The sequence below is a fragment of the Procambarus clarkii genome, chromosome 46 (assembly GCF_040958095.1).
Source record: "Procambarus clarkii isolate CNS0578487 chromosome 46, FALCON_Pclarkii_2.0, whole genome shotgun sequence".
NCBI lineage: Eukaryota > Metazoa > Arthropoda > Malacostraca > Decapoda > Cambaridae > Procambarus > Procambarus clarkii.
Window position 1 is genome coordinate 10,931,556 of NC_091195.1, and position 23,993 is coordinate 10,955,548.

Consider the following 23,993-nt stretch of genomic DNA (forward strand, 5'->3'; position numbering starts at 1 on the left):
AGAAGCCCCAGCCCAGACATGCGGAAAGCGCACGTGTCCGGTACCAAAGAGGGCTAGGCTGGGTGATGAGTGGAATCGTAGCAATACTCCTCCCATCGTTGATGACTTTTCTGCAAACCCAGGCCTAACAATTCCACTACCTACTACTCCATTGCAGTTTTTACAACTATTTTTCACTAGAGCAGTGGTTGAATACTTAGCGTATGAAACCAATTTGCATGCCACACACATCATACATCTCATGGCTGACTCAGCAAGAAAAACATGGAAACCAGTGTCTGTGAAAGAAATGGCTTGATATTTGGCCCTGTGCATACTGATGGGCATAGTGAAGATGCCTACAATGAGGATGTACTGGCAGACGAATCAGATGTGGCATTGTCGATTCTTTAACTTGTTTATGTCGTCTGCTCGGTTCCAACACATTTCCAAGTTCTTCCACATGTATAACAAAAAAGGCATTCCAGTGAATAATAGTGACCGATTGATAAAAGTTAGACCACTAATGGACTATTTTTCCAAAAAAATTGCATCTGTATATATCCCCAAAAAAGAATTGAGTCTCGATGTGGGTACAATGGCATGGCGCGGCCACCTCTCTTTCAAGGTCTACAATCCCAACAAGCCTGATAAATATGGTGTAAAATTTTATATGCTGGCCGAAGGGACATCAGGCTACATATATAAATTTGATGTGTATTGTGGAATTGGAAAAATGACAGTGGAAACCGTGATGGGGTTGATGGCGCCCCTAGTCAACAAGGGTTATCATTTGTATATGGATAACTACTATAACTCAGTAAGCCTAACAGAACAATTACGTGAAGTGGGTGTTTACACATGTGGCACACTTAGACTCCAACGTGGCGCCCCCAAGGATCTGCAACAAGTGGTAAAGGGTAAAATGGCAACCGACACGACCCTATACATGCGTAAGGATAACACCTTTGTAATAGTTTGGAAGGACAAGCGCCCCGTCTCTGTCATCACCAATATCCACAATGCCGACACTACTCAAGCACAGCGCAGGAAACGCGTTCGTAAACGTGACGGGAGAACTGGAGTAGAAATTGTGAAAATGAACAAACCAAAGGCCATAGTTGATTACAATAAGTTCACGAAAGGTGTTGATCATTTCGATCAAATGATCAAGTATTATGAGTTTGCAAGAAAAACGCACAAATGGACCAAGAAGATCACGTTCTATTTTCTGCAAATGGCCATGCACAATGCATACGCATTGTATAACCACTACTCAACAGACACCAAAAAACTAACATTATTAGAGTTTCACGCAGTAGGAATAAAAGCCTTATTGGCGTGGAACAGCGAGGACTGGCCAACAACAACAAGTATACCCCATGCTCCCGACATAGATGCCAGCGCAGCTCCTGCTGACGTGGCAGTTTCAACACCCGGGCCATCTGGTGCGAGGCGTCCTCTTTTCACCTCAACACCTCAAGCCCACTCATCAACAATAAATTCTGAAATGAACATTGAGGACATAGAACCACTTGATGTTACGGATTTCATAGAAGATTCTACTACAAGGTTAGTGGTTCCTGTAGAAGACAATATTCCTCCAGTTCATCCAAGAAATAGAAGAATTATCGATTCAGAACAACGTCTGAACTACAAGTTGACGCACGAAATCGTGAACTTGGCTAAAAGAAGAAGATGCCGTGTTTGTTTCAAGTCTGGCATAAGGAGGGACGTGAGACTTGGATGTAAAACTTGTGATGTGGCACTGTGCGCTGTGCCTTGCTACACAAGGTACTACCGAAGAAAGATATTTTGGGTGGAGAAAAAATAACCACCGACAACAGCTTCACTCCACCTAAGAAACATCAGATGAGCAACTTCAGGATCAGAAGCCTGAAGATGGTGGAGTGAAGAAAAAATGCTCAACTGTTGATCTTCAATCAACATAGACACGGTAAGTACACCTATTTGGAATTTTTTATCATCCATAAGAAGTTATATTATATACGTTTTGTAGAGAATTTATTTGCGAATTTTTTGGTACCAGAATGAATATTATATCACATAAACTTCTATGAGTAACAAAAAAAAACACAAAGTATTTTTGGGGGTGTGGCTCTGCAACCCGTTCTCGCAAATTCGTAAAGTCAATATTGACTTATTAACTACGTGCATAGGTGATATACTAAACATAATAGATACCCTTAAAAAGATTCATAGAAAACACCGACATTACCTAACCTTGTTAGTATCTTAAGATAAGCATCTTATTGCTTCGTAATTACAATTATTACTTAACCTATACCTATTATAGGTTAGGTAATAATTGTAATTACGAAGCAATAAGATGCTTATCTTAAGATACTAACAAGGTTAGGTAAGGTCGGTGTTTTCTATGAATCTTTTTAAGGGTATCTATTATGTTAAGTATGTCACCTATGCACATATTTAATAAGTCAATATTGACTTATTAAATTTGCGAGAACGGGTTGCATACAGGCAGATAATATTGCTGTGTTGTATTCACAAGTTAACCCATAGAAAATGTAACTTGTAGTGGAATTTCCTTCTATAGAAAACGGGATATCATTACCACATACTATTATAAATTCACCACCTATTATGGTAGGAATTATTCTTAAATACATTAGTCTTTGGACTTTACCATCATAAAAACATGTCATATAAATTAACTTAATTATCAGAATTAAAATAGAGTAAATGTGACCCTTCTATCACTTACTGTCATCTGGACAATGTAGGCCAGTAGCGTCAGTGAGGAGGGAGTGGTCACCCATTGTTATTGTTTAAGACCACAGAGTCGTAGAGCGAATTACGGCTCCTATAAATTCACTTGGACGAAGTGTTATGGAAGATCAGAGTAGTGATCTGCCATCATCAACACGCTGTCATCAATCTCAAGGGAAGTGTCTTTCCGAAACCCGTTCATCTAATCATTTTTGGCCATTAATGTCAGTAGATAGGGCGCACCGGTTAGAACATGAATGATCGACTCAAACAAGGTAATTAAGCCTAGGTCTTTATGGTTCCATGTACAGTGTTTTCTCTGATATAGCTGTCATATATTAGGATTCTGGCTTCTTAGCTAGCGCCCTTTTGACAGGTCAAGACGAGGAAGCATGCTTTGTGTACCAGTTACTGGGTGATGGAAGCTACTTCAAAGAGGATAATTTGGTGTCTACATCCTGGTTATGCCTGGTGGACTAAGGCCTGCTGTACAATAAGATAAGGAACCTCTTCAATGTTTAACAATATATGTAGTTTAATACTGTAGTTTGATTGGCTGCATATATATAAATTCAATATAAACCCCCCCTAATGTGTAGAGGATCGATTTGTGAGATTATTGCAGAAATACAGTCCACTTATCATCATACAAATTGCTATCAAAGTATATAAATTAACGTAAATATAAATTCATATAAATTAAATAAATATAAATCTCACAGGTCGGTTCCCACAACTCTAGCACTACAGACGTGGACATCGAGAACAGTAGCGACAACACAGACCCCTCAATTGCACAGCAACATGTGGAAAACCTCTTCCACCCTCCTGCCGGAACCATGAACATGATCCATGGTCCAAAAGACCTATCCTCCACCTACACACACATCAGAAGCCAAACCGAAGTTAACAACACTGGCACCCGAGCCAAACAAACACATACGACTCACAACCAACAATGGGGATCACCATTCTTCAAGTGAATATCAGACTCTACTTCAACAACAGATACCTCCTCACCCTGGAGGTAGCCAGACTTAACCCAGATATTATCTTACTCAATGAAACAGCGGGTAGACAGGATCAGCACATCTCTCTTTGGGGATATTCTACTATGGAGGTCAACAGGGGAAAGCACAGCTGGGTGGCAATCCTAATAAAGAGAAGGCTTTCCTACCGCCCAATCCTCATAGAAGATGACCACTTCCTTGCAATAGAATTCACCACCTCACACGGCCCCCCTAATCGTCTGCATCGCATACCTACCCCCAGGACTCGCTTACCTCCCCTCTATCCCACTCAACAGGCTGCTCAACAGGACACTCCCAACCATAATTGCCGGAGTCCTGAATGCCCACCACCACCAGGCCCTATTTAACGCTCCTACCAGAGCAGACCTAAAGGGCAGACAGCTCTTCAGTTTAATGCAAAACAGAGACCTCTCCTTCGAAGACCCCCACTTCAAGACATTCTTTACTGGCACTGTGAGGGGGCTCCCCTGACATAGTACTGACCAACAGAGACTGTGACCTGTTCCACAGCAGAGTGACCCCCAGGCAAGAACGTGGGGTCGGATCACATACATGTGGTCACCACCCTCTAAGCTACCCCCCTTCCAGTTTGTGACACCTCCCAGGTGACTATGACACCTTCCTCACTGACGACCCCATCATCGAGTTTGACAACCTACCCACCCTAACAATAGACCAAGCAGTAAATACCATCCACAAAAGCATCCAGCTTGCAACTGAGGCCACCTGTGAAAGATCCACCACCAATATAAACCGACCCAAGAAATCAGAGGTAAAATGAAGGAGTACCAACGAGCCTGTCAAAGCCACTACCAAACTGGCCAGCCACCAGCGTTGTTCCTACAAACACTCAGAAGGGGAACCTTAGACCTAATTCTAACTCATAAGAGCCACATATGGGGAACCCTTGTGAGACAGGCCAACCAGTACAAAAAGGAGCCAGGAGCCTTCTGGCATAAGTTCAGCCAGCTCTTGGGATCGGCTAACCCCAGCCTCACCCGCCTCATACACACATTCCTGGATGAAGATGTCGAGGAACAACAGGGAAAAATAGAAGACCCACAAGAACTGGCTGACCTCATCGGTGCAGTATGGAAAAAAAGACACTCACGGCTTTAAACAGCAGAGCTTTCAACAACATTCACTTCATCCGTGTCAACCAATGGACAACAGCAAATGCCGCCTCCCTTCTCAGCACCCCCTTGATAGACCTGACAACCTCTTTTATTTTTTTATTTTTGGCACATATTTCTTATTTGATAGTTGTGATGTGCAATGTTATGCCGCATATGCATGGTATTTGCATTTTTCGAAATTAAAGAGCATTTGTCAATCGTCCGATACTTGTGGAGTTCATGTAGATCGCTGTGTAAGGCCTCAATATTATGTTCACTCCATACTTTACCATAAATCTTAGCGTCATCTTCAATTTTGATGATATGGTTTATGATATTCTATTCTATGTCATTGATGTATATGACAAAAAGGGTTAGCCCCAAAATGGAACCTTGCGGTACTCCACTCACCACATTTCTCCACTCAGAGATATTTCCGTTTAGGACGACACTTTGCTTTCTTCGTTTTAATCATTGTTTGATCCATTCTAGTATTCTACAATATATTCCATGTGCTTGTACTTTTCATGTCAGTCTTTCATGTGGTACATTATCAAAAGCTTTAGCAAAGTTTATGTATACTACATGTACTGGAAGTCCTTGTCTGAATTGCTGGTTACCATTTCCAAAACCTGGAGCAGTTTGTTAGGCATGATTTATTTTTAAGAAGGCTATTGTTGTGACCCAAAGTGAAGGAATGAATAAATTCGAAAATCTCTCTCAGAGTATGGGGCAAGGGAAGTGTGTACTCACATAGTTGTGTTTGCGGGGGTTGAGCACTAGCTCTTTGGTCCCGCCTCTCAACCGTCAATCAACAGGTGTACAGATTCCTGAGCCTATTGAGCTCTATCATATCTACACTTCAAACTGTGTATGGAGTCAGCCTCCACCACATCACTTCCTAATGCATTCCATTTGTCAACCACTCTGACACTAAAAACGTTCTTTCTAATAGCTCTGTGGCTCATTTGGGCACTCAGTTTCCACCTGTGTCCCCTAGTGCGTGTGCCCCTTGTGTTAAATAGCCTGTCTTTATCTACTGTTGTAGCGTGGGTTGGTGGTGTTGTCGTCGTTGATCCTTCTTTCTGGACAACCCAACCCACAACTCGGTAGAGTGCTTATACTTTACGAGATCACCCTGGGCGCTTCTGGCTCTTGGAGAGGGGCTCAACGTCACACGTTTAGAGGATGCGGCTCCAATACTTAGCCTCGTTGTCACGTGCACACACCCACTCGAGCCGCTGTGCCTCCCCACTCTCTCTTTATGTGATATGATCTCCTCAATCCCCTTTGACTTATTAGTTTTCCATCCTACCCTGTCCACAGCAGTGGTTCTTGGTTCTTTCTCTCTCTCTCTCTCTCTCTCTCTCTCTCTCTCTCTCTCTCTCTCTCTCTCTCTCTCTCTCTCTCTCTCTCTCTCTCCTTCTTTACTACTTCCTGGGAAGCCTCACTAGGACAAGGGCAAACACCAGCAAATTTGAATACATTTACTGGACAAAGCACATACACAATACCTACACACATATAATAATAATGAATCCTACACTCTATACTATTTCAGTCAGGTTGCACTCCAACACTATCAGAATTCTATCATCTGCTTATCAAGTGGTATCCTATCTCCGGATTCACCACCTAATACTACCAACCTCCTCAAGTAGATCAGGCCTTATAATACAATGTTGCACTGTCAGCAAGAGAATATATATTTATAAACATGTTCAAGGAAAATTGGTGTATGAATGCAATAACACATATATATCAGTATAAATGTTCCTTGATATATAACAATGATCAATCGATCACCCTATCAGTCCTAGAACACTTACATCTGTAGGTAATCCAGCCTACGACTGTAACTCTAAACTTCAGTATAAACACTCCTCGGCACAAGAATGGCAAACAATCACTCACCTTTCACTGCGTCTTGCACGCTAATGACAACCAAACACTCTATCACCTCCCTACACGTAATCATTTAGAACTTTCCTTCCACATCTGGAAGTTCACTACCCTGATCTCTTCAGGTTCTTCCGGGTTTAGCCACCAGGATCCTCTGCAGCTCCTCCAGGCTGTTACACCATGAAGTTTCCCTTGGGCAACTATGGTACTTCGCCACTTCTACTAGGGTCCTCCACAGCTCTCCTGGCTGCTACACCATTAAGTTTCCTCGAGCAACTATGGTGCTTCACCACCTCTACAGAAGCACGTGACACTCCTCTTCACTGCTTCTCCTCACAGCTCGAGGTCCTCTCCTCCACTACCTTGGAATCTCATCAACTACTCCCTCTGTGCTGGCTTCAAAGTTCTCAGCAATTTCTTCCCCAAAGACAAACCAGCAACCCATTGACACTCCAATAAAAATGTTTCCCCTTAAACACATAAACAAAAATAACCACACAATATGTTTGCCTCCAACATCTATCTGCTCTCTACATACTGTGAGAGTGGATTCCCGCGTTTTGGGGTGGTCCATGCTCCGCCTCGCCTGGCGGTCCTCACTCTGGGAGGAATCCTCCCTGTCAGGAGCTGGGCTCCCTCAGTCACCTGCCAGCGCTCAGAGGAGACGGACGTCGCTCTTTCCTCCAGGATGTTCCTCCCTCTCCACTCTCTTATTTTAGGCCTTCTGCCTTATCAAAACATGTCTAACTTATCAATAAACATTGCTACTGTCGCTGGGCACACGACCAACTACAAGTAATCACTATGAACTGGCTTAAATCGTGCTTACTACAGATTGTCTGGTCGAGGGCACTCCTCCCTCTGACAGAGCCTGGTCAGGGCGCTCCCACGGCCCACGATAACGTCTCTGGGCGGCTTAATAAACACTCCTCGCCGTCCAGGACTTGAGACCACAACGTTCCCAGCTCGATTCCACAGCTGGAACGTCTGCACACTTCTCCTCTCTTGGAGATATATCACTAGGAGTTCCTTTCTGACGGGAGCTCAAACAGAACACGGCTTCCCCCTGCGATGTCTGGCACTCAAGTGAACTCAAAGCCCTCCAGAAGCGAGCCTCACGCCTCCAGCAAATTATCCACATCTCCTAACCAGTCATTTATCTATTTTCTTATTCACTGCCCATAATCTCAAATTGTTCATCAAATCCAACCAACTATTTTACATCTGTCTCTTCACCTCTATATTTCCTGGACCTTCTAGTTAGGTCAGGCTTGATAGAATAATTCTCAAAGGGGAGACTCGTTTTTCGGCTACCTGGGATCATAACACTACCCTATCACATATCTACCTTATGTGTATGAATGGGTGTGTGTGTGTGTGGAAGCAAGCTAGTGGAGACGTCTGGGATGCCAGAATGTCGGTACCGTCTAAGAATCATCTGCCAGTTATGGCTGCTATAAGGAAGGCGGTACTTCAAGGACACAGGGTGGCCGGAAGCGCACAAGGGCTGGTTGTGTGGAGGGCCAGAGGACATATGTGACAGATGTGGATTTGGGAGTTGACATTTGGCTGGAGCAATTGACGGAAGGTAGTTCTGTCCTGCACGTCAGACTGGGCGGTGATCCAATGGAAGCCGAGGGTAAATCAACAAAGTAAGTGAGGACATCAGTTGGTGGACATGTCTCAGTCTGGTTGCCTCCACACCTCAGTGTAGCAGTGTAGTCCTCTTTGTGGTTTACGTGAGTATGCATCATAAGTAGCATATTATGATGCTACTGATGTAAGCATCATACTGATGAGATGTTAGGGGGTGGGTGCTAGAGCTCCTAGTTAGAGTTCCAATTTCCCGGGTGTTAAGGGCGCGACACAAATATTAAGTGGCAGACTAAAGCATAACTAACGAACCTGTGACACAGCAACAAAATATCAGAAATCAACCTGCTCTCGCACAAGACAGCACCTATATGACTTATTGCTTATAGTCACTATTTCGCTTATAAATAAATTCATATGTGATATATTCCAAGCCATATTTTTTCCTTTCAAGGGACTAACTTTTTCTCAGTTTTATTAAACAATAGAGATTTAAAAAAAAAAATTGACTATATCCTAGGTTACTTTAAAATTTATTTATATATTTTAATTTCGTTTTATTTTTTTTATAAAACTGTAATATCAATATAGGTACAGGTTCAGTTCTAATTGTATATCTTAACATACTAAGAAGGTTAGGTTAGGTTGTGGTTTTATATTCAGCTTTTCAAGGTAAACTCAATTATTCACAATAAATTAGTATGTCACATATGCACTTATTCATAAGCAAGATATTGACTATAAGCAAGTGCGAGAACGGTTTGCAGAAGTGATATACGAGTGGTAGAAAGAGGCCTACGTTTTGGAATTCAAGTGTGGTGCTAACCATAGCTGGCGGCTATCTTGAGGTTAACTTGAGATGGTTTCGGGGCTTAGCGTCATCACGGCCCGGTCCTCGACCAAGCCTCCTTTATGTTATACTCCCTTAGGAAGCAACCCACAGCAGCTGTCTAACTCCCAGACACCTATTTACTGCTTGGTAACAGGGGCATCAGGGTGTAAGAAACTCTGCCCATTTGTTTCCGCCTCCACCAGGGATCGAACCCCGAACCTTAAGACTACAATTCCGAAGCGCTGTCCACCCAGCTGTTAGGCCCTATTCAGGGGCATTCAAAGAGTTAAAGGAGGAATAGAAGGCTATACTACAGGCTCAAGGCCTTTCCCAGTATTTATAGCTAAGTGGATTAGTGTGCTGGGCAACATGAATATTATCGTGTACTAATATAATTAATCAACAAACAATAAAGAAAATATATATATAAACAGAGAAGTAAGATATATTCTTTTGGGTGAGTATCCTCCCAGAGCGCCAGCTATGTAGCAGAGATGGCAGGAAGTTATGATAAATGTGACCAGTGTAATTGTGCTGTGGGGCCCAGGTCCAAACATCCAACCACATGCGAGGGTTGCAAGTTTGTATATGACGGCTTGTGCCTCATGATCTCGGTCCCCTTGTGTGAGACATACACCAACGGTGGCCTTGTGTGAGACATACACCAACGGTCCCCTTGTGTGAGACATACACGAACGGTCACCTTGTGTGAGACATACACCAACAGTGGCCTTGTGTGAGACATACACCAACGGTCCCCTTGTGTGAGACATACACCAACGGTGGCCTTGTGTGAGACATACACCAACGGTGGCCTTGTGTGAGACATACACCAACGGTCACCTTGTGTGAGACATACACCAACGGTCCCCTTGTGTGAGACATACACCAACGGTGGCCTTGTGTGAGACATACACCAACGGTGGCCTTGTGTGAGACATACACCAACGGTGGCCTTGTGTGAGACATACACCAACGGTGGCCTTGTGTGAGACATACACCAACGGTGGCCTTGTGTGAGACATACACCAACGGTCACCTTGTGTGAGACATACACCAACGGTGGCCTTGTGTGAGACATACACCAACGGTGGCCTTGTGTGAGACATACACCAACGGTGGCCTTGTGTGAGACATACACCAACGATGGGCTTGTGTGAGACATACACCAACGGTCACCTTGTGTGAGACATACACCAACGGTGGCCTTGTGTGAGACATACACCAACGGTCACCTTGTGTGAGACATACACCAACGGTGGCCTTGTGTGAGACATACACCAACGGTGGCCTTGTGTGAGACATACACCAACGGTCCCCTTGTGTGAGACATACACCACCGGTCCACCTTGTGTGAGGCATACACCAACGGTGGCCTTGTGTGAGACATACACCAACGGTCCCCTTGTGTGAGACATACACCACCGGTCCACCTTGTGTGAGGCATACACCAACGGTGGCCTTGTGTGAGACATACACCAAAGGTGGCCTTGTGTGAGACATACACCAACGGTGGCCTTGTGTGAGACATACACCAACGGTGGCCTTGTGTGAGACATACACCAACGGTCACCTTGTGTGAAACATACACCAACGGTCCCCTTGTGTGAGACATACACCAACGGTCACCTTGTGTGAGACATACACCAACGGTCACCTTTTGTGAGACATACACCAACGGTCACCTTGTGTGAGACATACACCAACGGTGGCCTTGTGTGAGACATACACCAACGGTCACCTTGTGTGAGACATACACCAACGGTGGCCTTGTGTGAGACATACACCAACGGTCACATTGTGTGAGGCATACGCCAACGGTCACCTTGTGTGAGACATACACCAACGGTCACCTTGTGTGAGGCATACACCAACGGTCACCTTGTGTGAGACATACACCAACGGTGGCCTTGTGTGAGACATACACCAACGGTGGCCTTGTGTGAGACATACAACAACGGTCCCCTTGTGTGAGACATACACCAACGGTCACCTTGTGTGAGACATACACCAACGGTCACCTTGTGTGAGACATACACCAACGGTCACCTTGTGTGAGACAAACACCAACGGTGGCCTTGTGTGAGACATACACCAACGGTCACCTTGTGTGAGACATACACCAACGGTGGCCTTGTGTGAGACATACACCAACGGTCACCTTGTGTGAGACATACACCAACGGTCACCTTGTGTGAGACATACACTAACGGTCACCTTGTGTGAGACATACACCAACGGTGGCCTTGTGTGAGACATACACCAACGGTCACCTTGTGTGAGACATACACCAACGGTCACCTTGTGTGAGACATACACCAACGGTGGCCTTGTGTGAGACATACACCAACGGTCACCTTGTGTGAGACATACACCAACGGTCACCTTGTGTGAGACATACACCAACGGTCACCTTGTGTGAGACATACACCAACGGTCACCTTGTGTGAGACATACACCAACGGTCACCTTGTGTGAGACATACACCAACGGTCACCTTGTGTGAGACATACACCAACGGTCACCTTGTGTGAGACATACACCAACGGTCACCTTGTGTGAGACATACACCAACGGTCACCTTGTGTGAGACATACACCAACGGTCACCTTGTGTGAGACATACACCAACGGTCACCTTGTGTGAGACATACACTAACGGTCACCTTGTGTGAGACATACACCAACGGTCACCTTGTGTGAGACATATACCAACGGTGGCCTTGTGTGAGACATACACCAACGGTCACCTCGTGTGAGACATACACCAACGGTCACCTTGTGTGAGACATACAGCAAAGGTCACCTTGTGTGAGACATACACCAACGGTCACCTTGTGTGAGACATACACCAACGGTCACCTTGTGTGAGGCATACACCAACGGTGGCCTTGTGTGAGACATACACCAACGGTGGCCTTGTGTGAGACATACACCAACGGTCACCTTGTGTGAGACATACACCAACGGTCACCTTGTGTGAGACATACACCAACGGTCCCCTTGTGTGAGACATACACCAACGGTGGCCTTGTGTGAGACATACACCAACGGTCACCTTGTGTGAGACATACACCAACGGTGGCCTTGTGTGAGACATACACCAACGGTCACCTTGTGTGAGACATACACCAACGGTCACCTTGTGTGAGACATACACCAACGGTCACCTTGTGTGAGACATACACCAACGGTCACCTTGTGTGAGACATACACTAACGGTCACCTTGTGTGAGACATACACCAACGGTCACCTTGTATGAGACATATACCAACGGTGGCCTTGTGTGAGACATACACCAACGGTCACCTTGTGTGAGACATACACCAACGGTCACCTTGTGTGAGACATATACCAACGGTGGCCTTGTGTGAGACATACACTAACGGTCACCTTGTGTGAGACATACACCAACGGTCACCTTGTGTGAGACATATACCAACGGTCACCTTGTGTGAGACATACACCAACGGTCACCTTGTGTGAGACATACAGCAACGGTCACCTTGTGTGAGACATACACCAACGGTCACCTTGTGTGAGACATACACCAACGGTCACCTTGTGTGAGGCATACACCAACGGTGGCCTTGTGTGAGACATACACCAACGGTGGCCTTGTGTGAGACATACACCAACGGTCACCTTGTGTGAGACATACACCAACGGTCCCCTTGTGTGAGACATACACCAACGGTGGCCTTGTGTGAGACATACACCAACGGTCACCTTGTGTGAGACATACACCAACGGTGGCCTTGTGTGAGACATACACCAACGGTGGCCTTGTGTGAGACATACACCAACGGTCACCTTGTGTGAGACATACACCAACGGTGGCCTTGTGTGAGACATACACCAACGGTCACCTTGTGTGAGACATACACCAACGGTGGCCTTGTGTGAGACATACACCAACGGTGGCCTTGTGTGAGACATACACCAACTGTAGGTAAGCACCACTAGGTAAGTAATGTCAGGTAAGCACTGACAGGCAAGCACTGACAGGTAAGTACTGACAGGCAAGCACTGACAGGTAAGCACTGACAGGTAAGTACTGACAGGTAAGCACTGACAGGCAAGCACTGACAGGCAAGCACTGACAGGCAAGCACTGACAGGCAAGCACTGACAGGCAAGCACTGACAAGTAAGCACTGACAGGTAAGCACTGACAGGCAAGCACTGACAGGCAAGCACTGACAGGCAAGCACTGACAGGCAAGCACTGTCAGGTAAGCACTGTCAGGTAAGCACTGACAGGCAAGCACTGTCAGGTAAGCACTGACAGGCAAGCACTGACAGGTAAGTACTGACAGGCAAGCACTGACAGGTAAGCACTGACAGGTAAGTACTGACAGGTAAGCACTGACAGGCAAGCACTGACAGGCAAGCACTGACAAGTAAGCACTGACAGGTAAGCACTGACAGGCAAGCACTGACAGGCAAGCACTGACAGGCAAGCACTGACAGGCAAGCACTGTCAGGTAAGCACTGTCAGGTAAGCACTGACAGGCAAGCACTGTCAGGTAAGCACTGACAGGCAAGCACTGTCAGGTAAGCACTGACAGGTAAGCACTGACAGGCAAGCACTGACAGGTAAGCACTGACAGGCAAGCACTGACAGGTAAGCACTGACAGGCCAGTTTCTACATTGTTGTAAAGTCACTAACGCGGAGAGCGTTTCGGGCAGATCTTTAATCTTAAAGATAATTAAGTTTGTATTTGTCGCAAAGTTAAGAATATTATTACACACATTGTAAAAAACATAACTATGATAGAAGTTATGTTCAACCTAACAACTATGATATAAGTTATGTTCAACCTAACTACTATGATATAAGTTATGTTCAACCTAACAACTATGATATAAGTTATGTTCAACCTAACAACTATGATATAAGTTATGTTCAACCTAACAACTATGATATAAGTTATGTTCAACCTAACAACTAAGATATAAGTTATGTTCAACCTAACAACTATGATATAAGTTATTAGCAGTGATTACAATGGTGAAGGTGAATGTCTTAAGCATTGGTGGAGGTGGGTAGCACAAGATACAGGGCGAGTTTAAAGCTCTAGGTAGGAAACTACGAGGATGAAACTAAGTACTTTTTGCTTTTACTTATGAATAAGACATAGGCTGGACAGCTTTTATTTCGTTGGGGAGTGAGTTCCATATACTAGGTGTTACGGCCTCTTTGGGTCGTAACCGGGTTCTTGATGGATGAACCTAAGTGATAGTATCCGGCCCCAAGTCGGTAGTGGCTTTCATGAAGTAGACTAGGTAATGCAATAAATAAAAAAGGGGGGGATTAACACAACTGATTCCTTTATCAATATATTCCCATCACCTTAAATAAAAACATAAAAATAAAATATTACTACACAAAGATGTATATACAGGTGTCTCACACTGAGCACTCCACGACGCTAACACAATGCAGCCTTCGTCAATATTCGTGTTTCCACAACACACAGTACCATTCCAAACCTTACTGGCCACAATACTGGGAAACACTGGCGAGTCTACCTTTTGCCGTGGCCCAGCCTACCGGCAGTCTCACGAGCGGCCTCTCTGCCCACAACCACTTTCCAGCTAAGTGCTGACAGAGAACCTCAGCCAAGCGCTGATTGGGGCCTCTACACAGACAAATACAGGGTTATCGCACACATTGCAGAAGCCTCTAGCGACGGGCTAGTAATGCTCCTCGACAGGCACCTCACTGTCGGTCGTCTCTTCCCCGTAGCCAATCCCAGGATACGCTGAATTCTTCCGCTACTACTCCCCTAGCAGAAACTACACTATTCCTGATCGGCGGCGGCTCACTTAGCCTTTAGGCGGGACTAAGTTGGGAGAGTTTAGGCTACCCAGGGCCATCCTCAGTACCACTGCTGCCCCACGTCACCTCTGTGGATACAGACACGTCATCAGTTATAGGTACTGGAGAAACCAGGAAGCAACATACACACTCGGGCATTGACATTTTGCTTGTAGCTCCAACAGATGGCACTGGTCTTGAATCGCCACATCACCAGAGGTCACTCACTACTACCTCACTTGTTAACAAAGGCAGGAATCTTGAGCCATTTGCAGGAATCAGACTGTCTCCACTAGAAGGCGTCGTCCATATGACAGCAGATACTGTGGGGTTAGAGAGCTGACTCACAGATGGAGCTGACGTCGCTACTCCATACTCCGACGATGTAGTCGGGTTCATAACACTAGGTCTCTTTATTTGCATAGAGTGTTTACACAGGTTTAGTTATGTTCTATTATTTGTATTAATACTAAGCATTAATACTCTGCGTATATCAATGAGATATTTATTTCTGGTATGGTGATTATAGGTTCTATTACATCTGTCCAGGAAGAGTTTCAGAACAGGGTTTGCATTTAAGAACAAGGTTTTGTACATGTAAATAGGACAAGAGAATGTGTGGATTGAATGAATGTTCAGCATGTTTAGGGATTTAAAAAGAGGGGCTGTGTGTTTTCTGAAAATAGAGTTAGATATTGTTCTGATAGCAGTATTTTTTGCTGGGTGATGATGGGCTTGAGATAATTTGCAGTAGTTTAACCCCATGCTCAGATATCGTATGTAGGATAGGGATAGATTATCGAGTAGTATAATTAAAGGAGAACAGAGTGGGAAACATAATATTTTATTTTAGAGAGTAAAGGTTTTGAGCCTTTTTTGGCTATGTGTTGTATGTGGGTGCTGAAGTTGAGTCTCTTATCTATGTATAGGCCAAGAAACTTTCCATAATTTTTATGGCTGATGTTAACTTTGTCTACCTGAAGTTGAATTAGTTTTAATGATTTGCTTCCAAATAAAATGTAGTAAATATTTTTCAAGTTTAGGGCGAGTTAGTTAACATCCATGAGTGGACTTTTTTCATTCGTTATTTACAACATTATCTAGTGTGTTTGGGTTGGGGTCTGAGTAGAAAAAGATAGTATCGTCAGCAAATAGCATAAGTTTAAGAATGTTAGAGACATTAGGCAAATCATTGGTGTATATAAGAAGTAGGAGAGGTCCTAGAATGCTGCCCTGTGGCACTCCTACAGATAATGATTGAGTGAGGGAGGTTATATCATTGATGGCAACATATTGGTGTCTGTCTCCAAGATAGGAGAATATAGTTCAGTGCAAGACCTCGGATTCCATAATGGAGACGTTTAAGTAAGAGGTAGTTATAGTTAACAGTACCAAAGGCCTTTCTCAGGTCAATGAAGAACCCAACTGGGAACTCATTTTTGTCAAGGGCTGTGTAGATTATATCAAGCAGATATAATTACTCGTGTAGATTATATCAAGTAGATATAATTCCTCTTGTAGATTATATCAAACAAATATAATTCCAGATATAGAGTTACTCGTGCTTTTTTAGGGATATCAGGTAAAGTATGACATTCTAGAGATTTGTTGAATACCAGAGCTATGGGTGGGGCAAGTGCATGAACGGCACTCGTGTAAACCATAGATGGTATTTCACTAGTGTTCCCAGCTTTGATTTTAGTGAGTAAATGATAGACATAACATCTGTCGAGCTGACTGGTAAAAGGAAAAGAGAGTTAGGATAGCTAACGGTAAGATATGTAGTAACATGTGTCTGAGGGATTTTTTTGGCGAGGTGAGCACCAACAGATGGAAAGAAGCTATTAAATTCAGTTGTCATTTCTAAGTCAGTTGCAGGTGTGTAACCATCCTTGGAGAGTTTTATCTGCGTGTTATGTGATTGTTGTTTAGATCCTTGATTGACTTAATATGTTTTTCATGTTTCCTTTTGCTTCTTTGAATCTACGCCCATAATAGGAATGTTTCGTTCTACCTGTTATACTGGTAAGCATTAATGAGTATCTCTTAATTAATTAATTTTATTAACTATGTATTTTATAACTAGGCCAATACTATGTTTTCTTCATATTCATGTTTCATGATGATTGCTTTGAGTATGCCACTCGTGAGCAAGGGGTTGTTTAATCTTTTGGCAGTTATTTGCTTGGTGAGGAGAGGACAATGAATGTTGTAGAGGCTATACAGTTTTGGAAAAGAAGGTGTTGACTAATGAATTTATATCCTGTGTATTATTGAATTCAGATTCCAAGTTTACATTGTGAAGTGCATTTGTGAGATTGACTATTGCTGCTTTGCTGTGTAACCTGAAGGTAAGTTTCTTGGTATCCAATGGTGTTATGTCCATGTTTACTAAGAAGATGGTTGGATAGTGGTCAGTTGTTCTGTCAGTGATAATAACAGATGCAAGGGGGGTTATGTTATTCCATAAGTGATTCAAGGTTGTTGCGGATGTTTGAGTGATTCGGGTGGGCCTGGTGATTGTGGGGGTTAGCAATCAGGAGTTCATGCTGTTTAGGAAATTGTCAACATGAGGTCTATATCGTTGACACGCGTCAATATTGAAGTCACTTACTAGAATAACGTGATTTTTGTTGAGCTTGTTGTTTATGATTAGATTTCTTAGGTGATCTGAGAATGCAGTTGTATTAGTATTGGGAAACCTATTGATAGCTCCAATTGTCAAGGAGGATTTGAGGGATTTAATCGAGAATTGAGCAAAGGTAGAATCACAATAGTCGTCTCTATCACTAATAACACTAGTGAAAATGAAGGTGTTATAGTAATAGATAGCTGTGCCACCTCCTTTTTTATTTGGTCAACAATTGTGAATGGCTTTATAACTGTGTAAGTTGTAAAGTTGGGTATGATCCTTACTTAGCCATGTGCAGGCGATGAGTCACAATAACGTGGCTGAACTATGTTGACCAGACCACACACTAGAAGGTGAAAGGACGACGACGTTTCGGTCCATCCTGGACCATTCTGAAGTCGATTCGAAACGTCATAGTCCCTTCACCTTCTAGTGTGTGATCTGGTCGACTTACTTAGCCATGTTTCTGATAAAATACTGAATGATAGTTTAGTACCTAATGCTGAGAGTGGTGCATTTATGTCATCAAAATGTTTATCTAGTGATCTGACATTTGGGTTGAATACTAATAGGTTTGTGTTATTTTGGAGTTTGTTTTTTGCAAGAATCCCTGTGTAGTACCTGCAGCAGTGATGATCAATATGATGGTTATTGTAGATTTGTGACAGCAGATTTAGTTCAGGGTCAATATCAGCTTGCATGTAGATACACTGGAGTCAAGATACAATCAAGTAATCTATTACAGAACAGTAAAGTACTAAATCTGCTTTAAATCTACTTTCTATAATTTTTACAAGTACAGTAACAGTAAAAATTTAGATTTATAAAAAAGCAATATTAAAAATTCAAATCTATGTCAATAGAATAAAAGTAAGAGCAAAAAACAATACTGTAATTGACAAATGAAGAAATAAACAATATATAACGGTGGGATAAACAAGATAAAAAATATGTAAAATTAATGTGCTTATGATGTACTCACATAGTTGTGCTTGTTGGGGTTGAGCTCTGGCTCTTTGGTCCCGCTTAGATTTACCTACATTTATCTATGATTTTAAAATATTACAATTGTCAAATTCAGAACAAGAAACTATTTCCGTAACGACTTACACAAATGGTTTTAATAATGAATGAACTAAACAGGAGTACATTAGTCTAAATCAGACCTTACATCTTGGCTAATAGTGAGTAACATTTAGCTTACAGTTTGAGAGGTGATATATGTTGGGAAAATAAAGCGTAGTTTACCATTAGAGCAGTGAGAAATATTGCCACATTTTATATTACAAAAGTAGACGATGAGAATACAATCAGATTCTAGGGGTAACCCGGAGCAAAATCTCTCCCAACACTGCAACATAGATCTGACTTCCATAGCACTCAAGATGCCTGTCAGTTGGTCGTCTCTTTACGACGGAAGTTCCGTCAAAATCTCTGTTATCCAGCTGGGGTCTTCCTGCTTTCTCTGCTGACTAGTCAGTTGCTTTATTCTATAATGTATATCTGCTGCACCATTATATACATCACTTATTCTTAAGTTGTGTTTCCTGGCAATGAAGTTTATATTTCTGGAAAAGTTGGAGTGGCCAGTGACAAGTGAGTGCCTGAAAAAAGAATTGATTGAGTTTGCTGGATTAGTGATTCCCTTCACACAAAAATATATAATTCTTTGTAAACAACTTCTCCATTTGCAGACGATGAATCACAGTAACGGTGCTGAAGACAAGATGACCAAACTACACATCAGAAGATGGGAAAACGACGACATTTGGGTTCGTCTTGGACCATTATCAAGTCGTGTGTATCAAACACATGACTTGATAATGGTCCAGGACGGACCGAAACGTCGTCGTTTCTCCATCTTCTGATGTGTGGTTTCGTTATCGTAATTTCTTTACGTGTGAGTGTGCACATCATGCCTGATATGAGATAACAATGAGTGCGAGGATGGACACCCAAGATTCGCCTTGAACATTTCCTCCATTCACAATTAAGCATACCAAGATCAGCCTTTTGTTGGTCCTATAGTTCACATCTATACAGGCTTAAATATTGAGTGCTAAATAACCTTACGTTTGAAAGATATTAAGATGACCGAATTTACTCCTAATGACATTTGTTCTAACTTTAGGTCTCTAATAGCATAACAAAATTTTAAAAGTTGTCCCTTTGAGGATATAATATGCCACAGATATTTGTCAGTATACTTTACAGAAATCTCTGCTTAGTAAATATAATTTGGGATCAATATAAATTGAATCCAGTGAGTTAAAACAAGCTAGGGCACACTTGGCAGGATTCAACGTTAGGTTGTATTCTGCACTATATCTTTCACATATTCCTATCAAGGCGTCCATAGCATCTTTGGTGGGTGGGAGTAGAACTAGATCATCAGCATAACAGAAACATTGGCCGTAATACTGCCTGTGTGACAGCCAGCTTATGGCTCTTGGGATCAAGATAGACAACAAATGATATAGGACTAAACACTGCACCTTGTTTGACTCCATTTTTAGGAAGAAATATTCATAGAGGACAATATTCCAATTCACAGCTAATATACATACCTCATAAGAAATATATAAATAATCTAGTAATGACAGGGCATACTTCTCTGTTAAGCAATTCTCTAAAAATTTGATGCATGCAACTTTTTCAAAAGCTTTGGAAGCATCAGTAAATAAAGAGAGAACAGAACTACCTTACGAGTTGTAGAACTGAATCGTTTCCGCCACCATGAAACTACAGAGCGTTGTTGAGTCAACCTGTTCTCGCGAGCGTTCCCAACGTCAAGAACTGTCATCCTGAAGTGCCTTATCCTAACCTACCAGACGACTCACGAACAGAAAAAGGCATATGATATCAATTGCGTGAACTGCTACCATTTTCTAATGCAACAATTTTTGGCTTTAGGTAAAGTATACGTCAAAATGCGACGTGCTATTAGGAGGACGCGAGACTGAGCAACCATTTCTGTATGCAAACTGAAGGTCAGAGGCGTCCAGTTGGTCAGCTGGAACGTCAGTAAGTAATCAAATTCTTTGTTTAATTTAGTGTTATTAGTGTTTAGTGGGGGAGTAAAGTGTTATCACTTTACTCCCCTACGGGCACAAAATTGGGACAACTATTTTTCTCTTGAATCTGAGCGAGCCACATATTTTTATGTCTGATGAACAAATATTTCTAAAAATTCAATTCCTATCAGATCGACTTGAGGATAGTATGAAGATGTTTGCCATGTAATTTTAATTTGCGTTTTCTTTATTAGCCACATAGCCTATTTAAGAGAACGGAATTGTCTTGTATCTTCGTGGTAGAACTATTGTATTGTTGACATGGCGAGTGTAAGCGACGAAGTTTCTTTGTTTGATTCCGGCCTAACGCATCCTTGTGTGATATTTTATACATATGTTCTTCTAGAACATTCTATTGCGAACACATTGGTACAAAAATGAAATACGTACGTAGAAAATTAACGTCAGGACAGTGAAAAGAATATTCACTTTTCAATACTGGTTTCACTAATATATGGTAACAGGTAACACTTCGCCCACTTCCCACACTCTTGCGGGTGGGCCGCTACCATGATTCTACATTTATATGCATATGTACGTGTAGAGGATTTTATTGTAATCTCAGAGATACCAAATTTAACGCTATAGGACAAGTGTGGAGTTGACAACCCTGAAAAGAATGGAAACATCTCCTCGCTGTTTGGAGCTCACGGCTAGTGATCGACGAAGATTCTTTATTTGGTGCCGGTCTAACGCATCCTTGTGTGACATTTTATACATATGTTCTTCTAGAACATTCTATTGCGAACACATTGGTACAAAAATGAAATACGTACGTAGAAAATTAAGGTCAGGACAGTGAAAAGAGTTTACACTTTTCCGGGTTGCCTCTCGATCACCCAAAACACCAGGAGCACTTTGCACTATTTTTGTTGTTGTTTGCCGGGCGCGCTAAAGTGCGTTCATAGTCCGTTTAGGGCAATAGTTCTGTAGTTGTCAGTGGAGGACACAGAAGCTTGACAGTTCTTAGGTATGGTAACAAGTACAGTGTTTATTACAGGTGGTGCTGTACCTGAAGTGTTTATTACAGGTGGTGCTGTACCTGAAGTGTTTATTACAGGTGGTGCTGTACCTGAAGTGTTTATTACAGGTGGTGCTGTACCTGGAGTGTTTATTACAGGTGGTGCTGTACCTGGAGTGTTTATTACAGGTGGTGCTGTACCTGGAGTGTTTATTACAGGTGGTGCTGTACCTGGAGTGTTTATTACAGATGGTGCTGTACCTGAAGTGTTTATTACAGGTGGTGCTGTACCTGAAGTGTTTATTACAGGTGGTGCTGTACCTGGAGTGTTTATTACAGGTGGTGCTGTACCTGGAGTGTTTATTACAGGTGGTGCTGTACCTGGAGTGTTTATTACAGGTGGTGCTGTACCTGGAGTGTTTATTACAGGTGGTGCTGTACCTGGAGTGTTTATTACAGATGGTGCTGTACCTGGAGTGTTTATTACAGATGGTGCTGTACCTGAAGTGTTTATTACAGGTGGTGCTGTACCTGAAGTGTTTATTACAGGTGGTGCTGTACCTGGAGTGTTTATTACAGGTGGTGCTGTACCTGGAGTGTTTATTACAGGTGGTGCTGTACCTGGAGTGTTTATTACAGGTGGTGCTGTACCTTTAAGTGTTTATTACAGGTGGTGCTGTACCTGAAGTGTTTATTACAGGTGGTGCTGTACCTTTAAGTGTTTATTACAGGTGGTGCTGTACCTGAAGTGTTTATTACAGGTGGTGCTGTACCTGAAGTGTTTATTACAGATGGTGCTGTAATTGGAGTGTTTATTACAGGTGGTGCTGTACCTGGAGTGTTTATTACAGGTGGTGCTGTACCTGGAGTGTTTATTACAGATGGTGCTGTACCTGGAGTGTTTATTACAGGTGGTGCTGTACCTGGAGTGTTTATTACAGGTGGTGCTGTACCTGTAAGTGTTTATTACAGGTGTTGCTGTACCTGGAGTGTTTATTACAGGTGGTGCTGTACCTGGAAGTGTTTATTACAGGTGGTGCTGTACCTGGAAGACAAAAGACTGTAAGACACACAGACAGACAAACAGTTCCAACATTCCATGTTAATGGTTGTCACAGCACATGTTAAAGGGACTATCATAACTCTCAATGTTTAGCTTTCATAACCATTACAGGTGTTAGAGTGTGCAGGTGTTTAACATTAGGGGCAGGACGCATACAGGTCTCGCATACAGCTGCAGTTAGGTCACTTTCACTCTCATCTCTCCTATCTCTCCCACTCTTGTACAACCTTAAATATTTCTCTTTGGAAACATGAGATGTATTATTGTACCAGAGACTTCGTCACTATTATTGTACCAGAGACTTCGTCACTATTATTGTACTAGAGGCCTCGTCACCATTATTGTACCAGAGACTTCGTCACTATTATTGTGCCAGAGCCCTCGTCGCCATTATTGTACCAGAGGCCTCGTCACCATTATTGCACCAGAGGCCTCGTCACCATTATTGTACCAGGGACCACGTCCATGACTTGTCACCATCATTGTACCAGAGGCTTCGTCCATGACCTGTCACCATTATTGTACCAGAGGCCTCGTCCATGACTTGTCATCATTATTGTACCAGAGGCCTCGTCCATGACCTGTCACCATTATTGTACCAGAGGCCTCGTCCGTGACTTGTCACCATTATTGTACCAGAGGCCTCGTCCGTGACCTGTCACCATTATTGTACCAGAGGCCTCGTCCGTGACTTGACACCATTATTGTACCAGAGGCCTCGTCCATGACCTGTCACCATTATTGTACCAGAGGCCTCGTCCGTGACTTGTCACCATTATTGTACCAGAGGCCTCGTCCATGACTTGTCACCATTATTGTACCAGAGGCCTCGTCACTATTATTGTACCAGAGGTCTCGTCCATGACTTGTCACCATTATTGTACCAGAGGCCTCGTCCATGACTTGTCACCATTATTGTACCAGAGGCCTCGTCCGTGACTTGTCACCATTATTGTACCAGAGGCCTCGTCCGTGACCTGTCACCATTATTGTACCAGAGGCCTCGTCCATGACTTGTCATCATTATTGTACCAGAGGCCTCGTCCGTGACTTGTCACCATTATTGTACCAGAGGCCTCGTCCGTGACCTGTCACCATTATTGTACCAGAGGCGTCATCCATGACTTGTCACCATTATTGTACCAGAGGCCTCGTCCATGATTTGTCACCATTATTGTACCAGAGGCCTCGTCCGTGACCTGTCACCATTATTGTACCAGAGGCGTCGTCCATGACTT

The 23,993-nt window shown here is 43.1% G+C and overlaps 1 protein-coding gene across 1 annotated transcript; it reads left to right on the forward strand.

Moving 5' to 3' along the window:
- Positions 1–343: 343 nt before the first annotated feature.
- On the forward strand, positions 344–3,573 carry LOC138350535 (piggyBac transposable element-derived protein 4-like). Its single transcript, XM_069301542.1, has 2 exons — positions 344–1,773; positions 3,453–3,573. The coding sequence occupies exons 1-2, from the start codon at positions 344–346 to the stop codon at positions 3,571–3,573; spliced, it is 1,551 nt and encodes a 516-aa protein (XP_069157643.1).
- The last annotated feature ends 20,420 nt before the right edge of the window (positions 3,574–23,993 follow it).

What these genes read in the sequence shown, in the direction of transcription:
- LOC138350535 (XM_069301542.1), top strand. Translation starts at nt 344, where the DNA reads ATGAGGATGTACTGGCAGACGAATCAGATGTGGCATTGTCGATTCTTT. An exon ending in GCTGTGCCTTGCTACACAAG is followed by an intron (nt 1,774 to 3,452) that starts GTACTACCGAAG and finishes TAAATCTCACAG; the next exon opens with GTCGGTTCCCACAACTCTAG.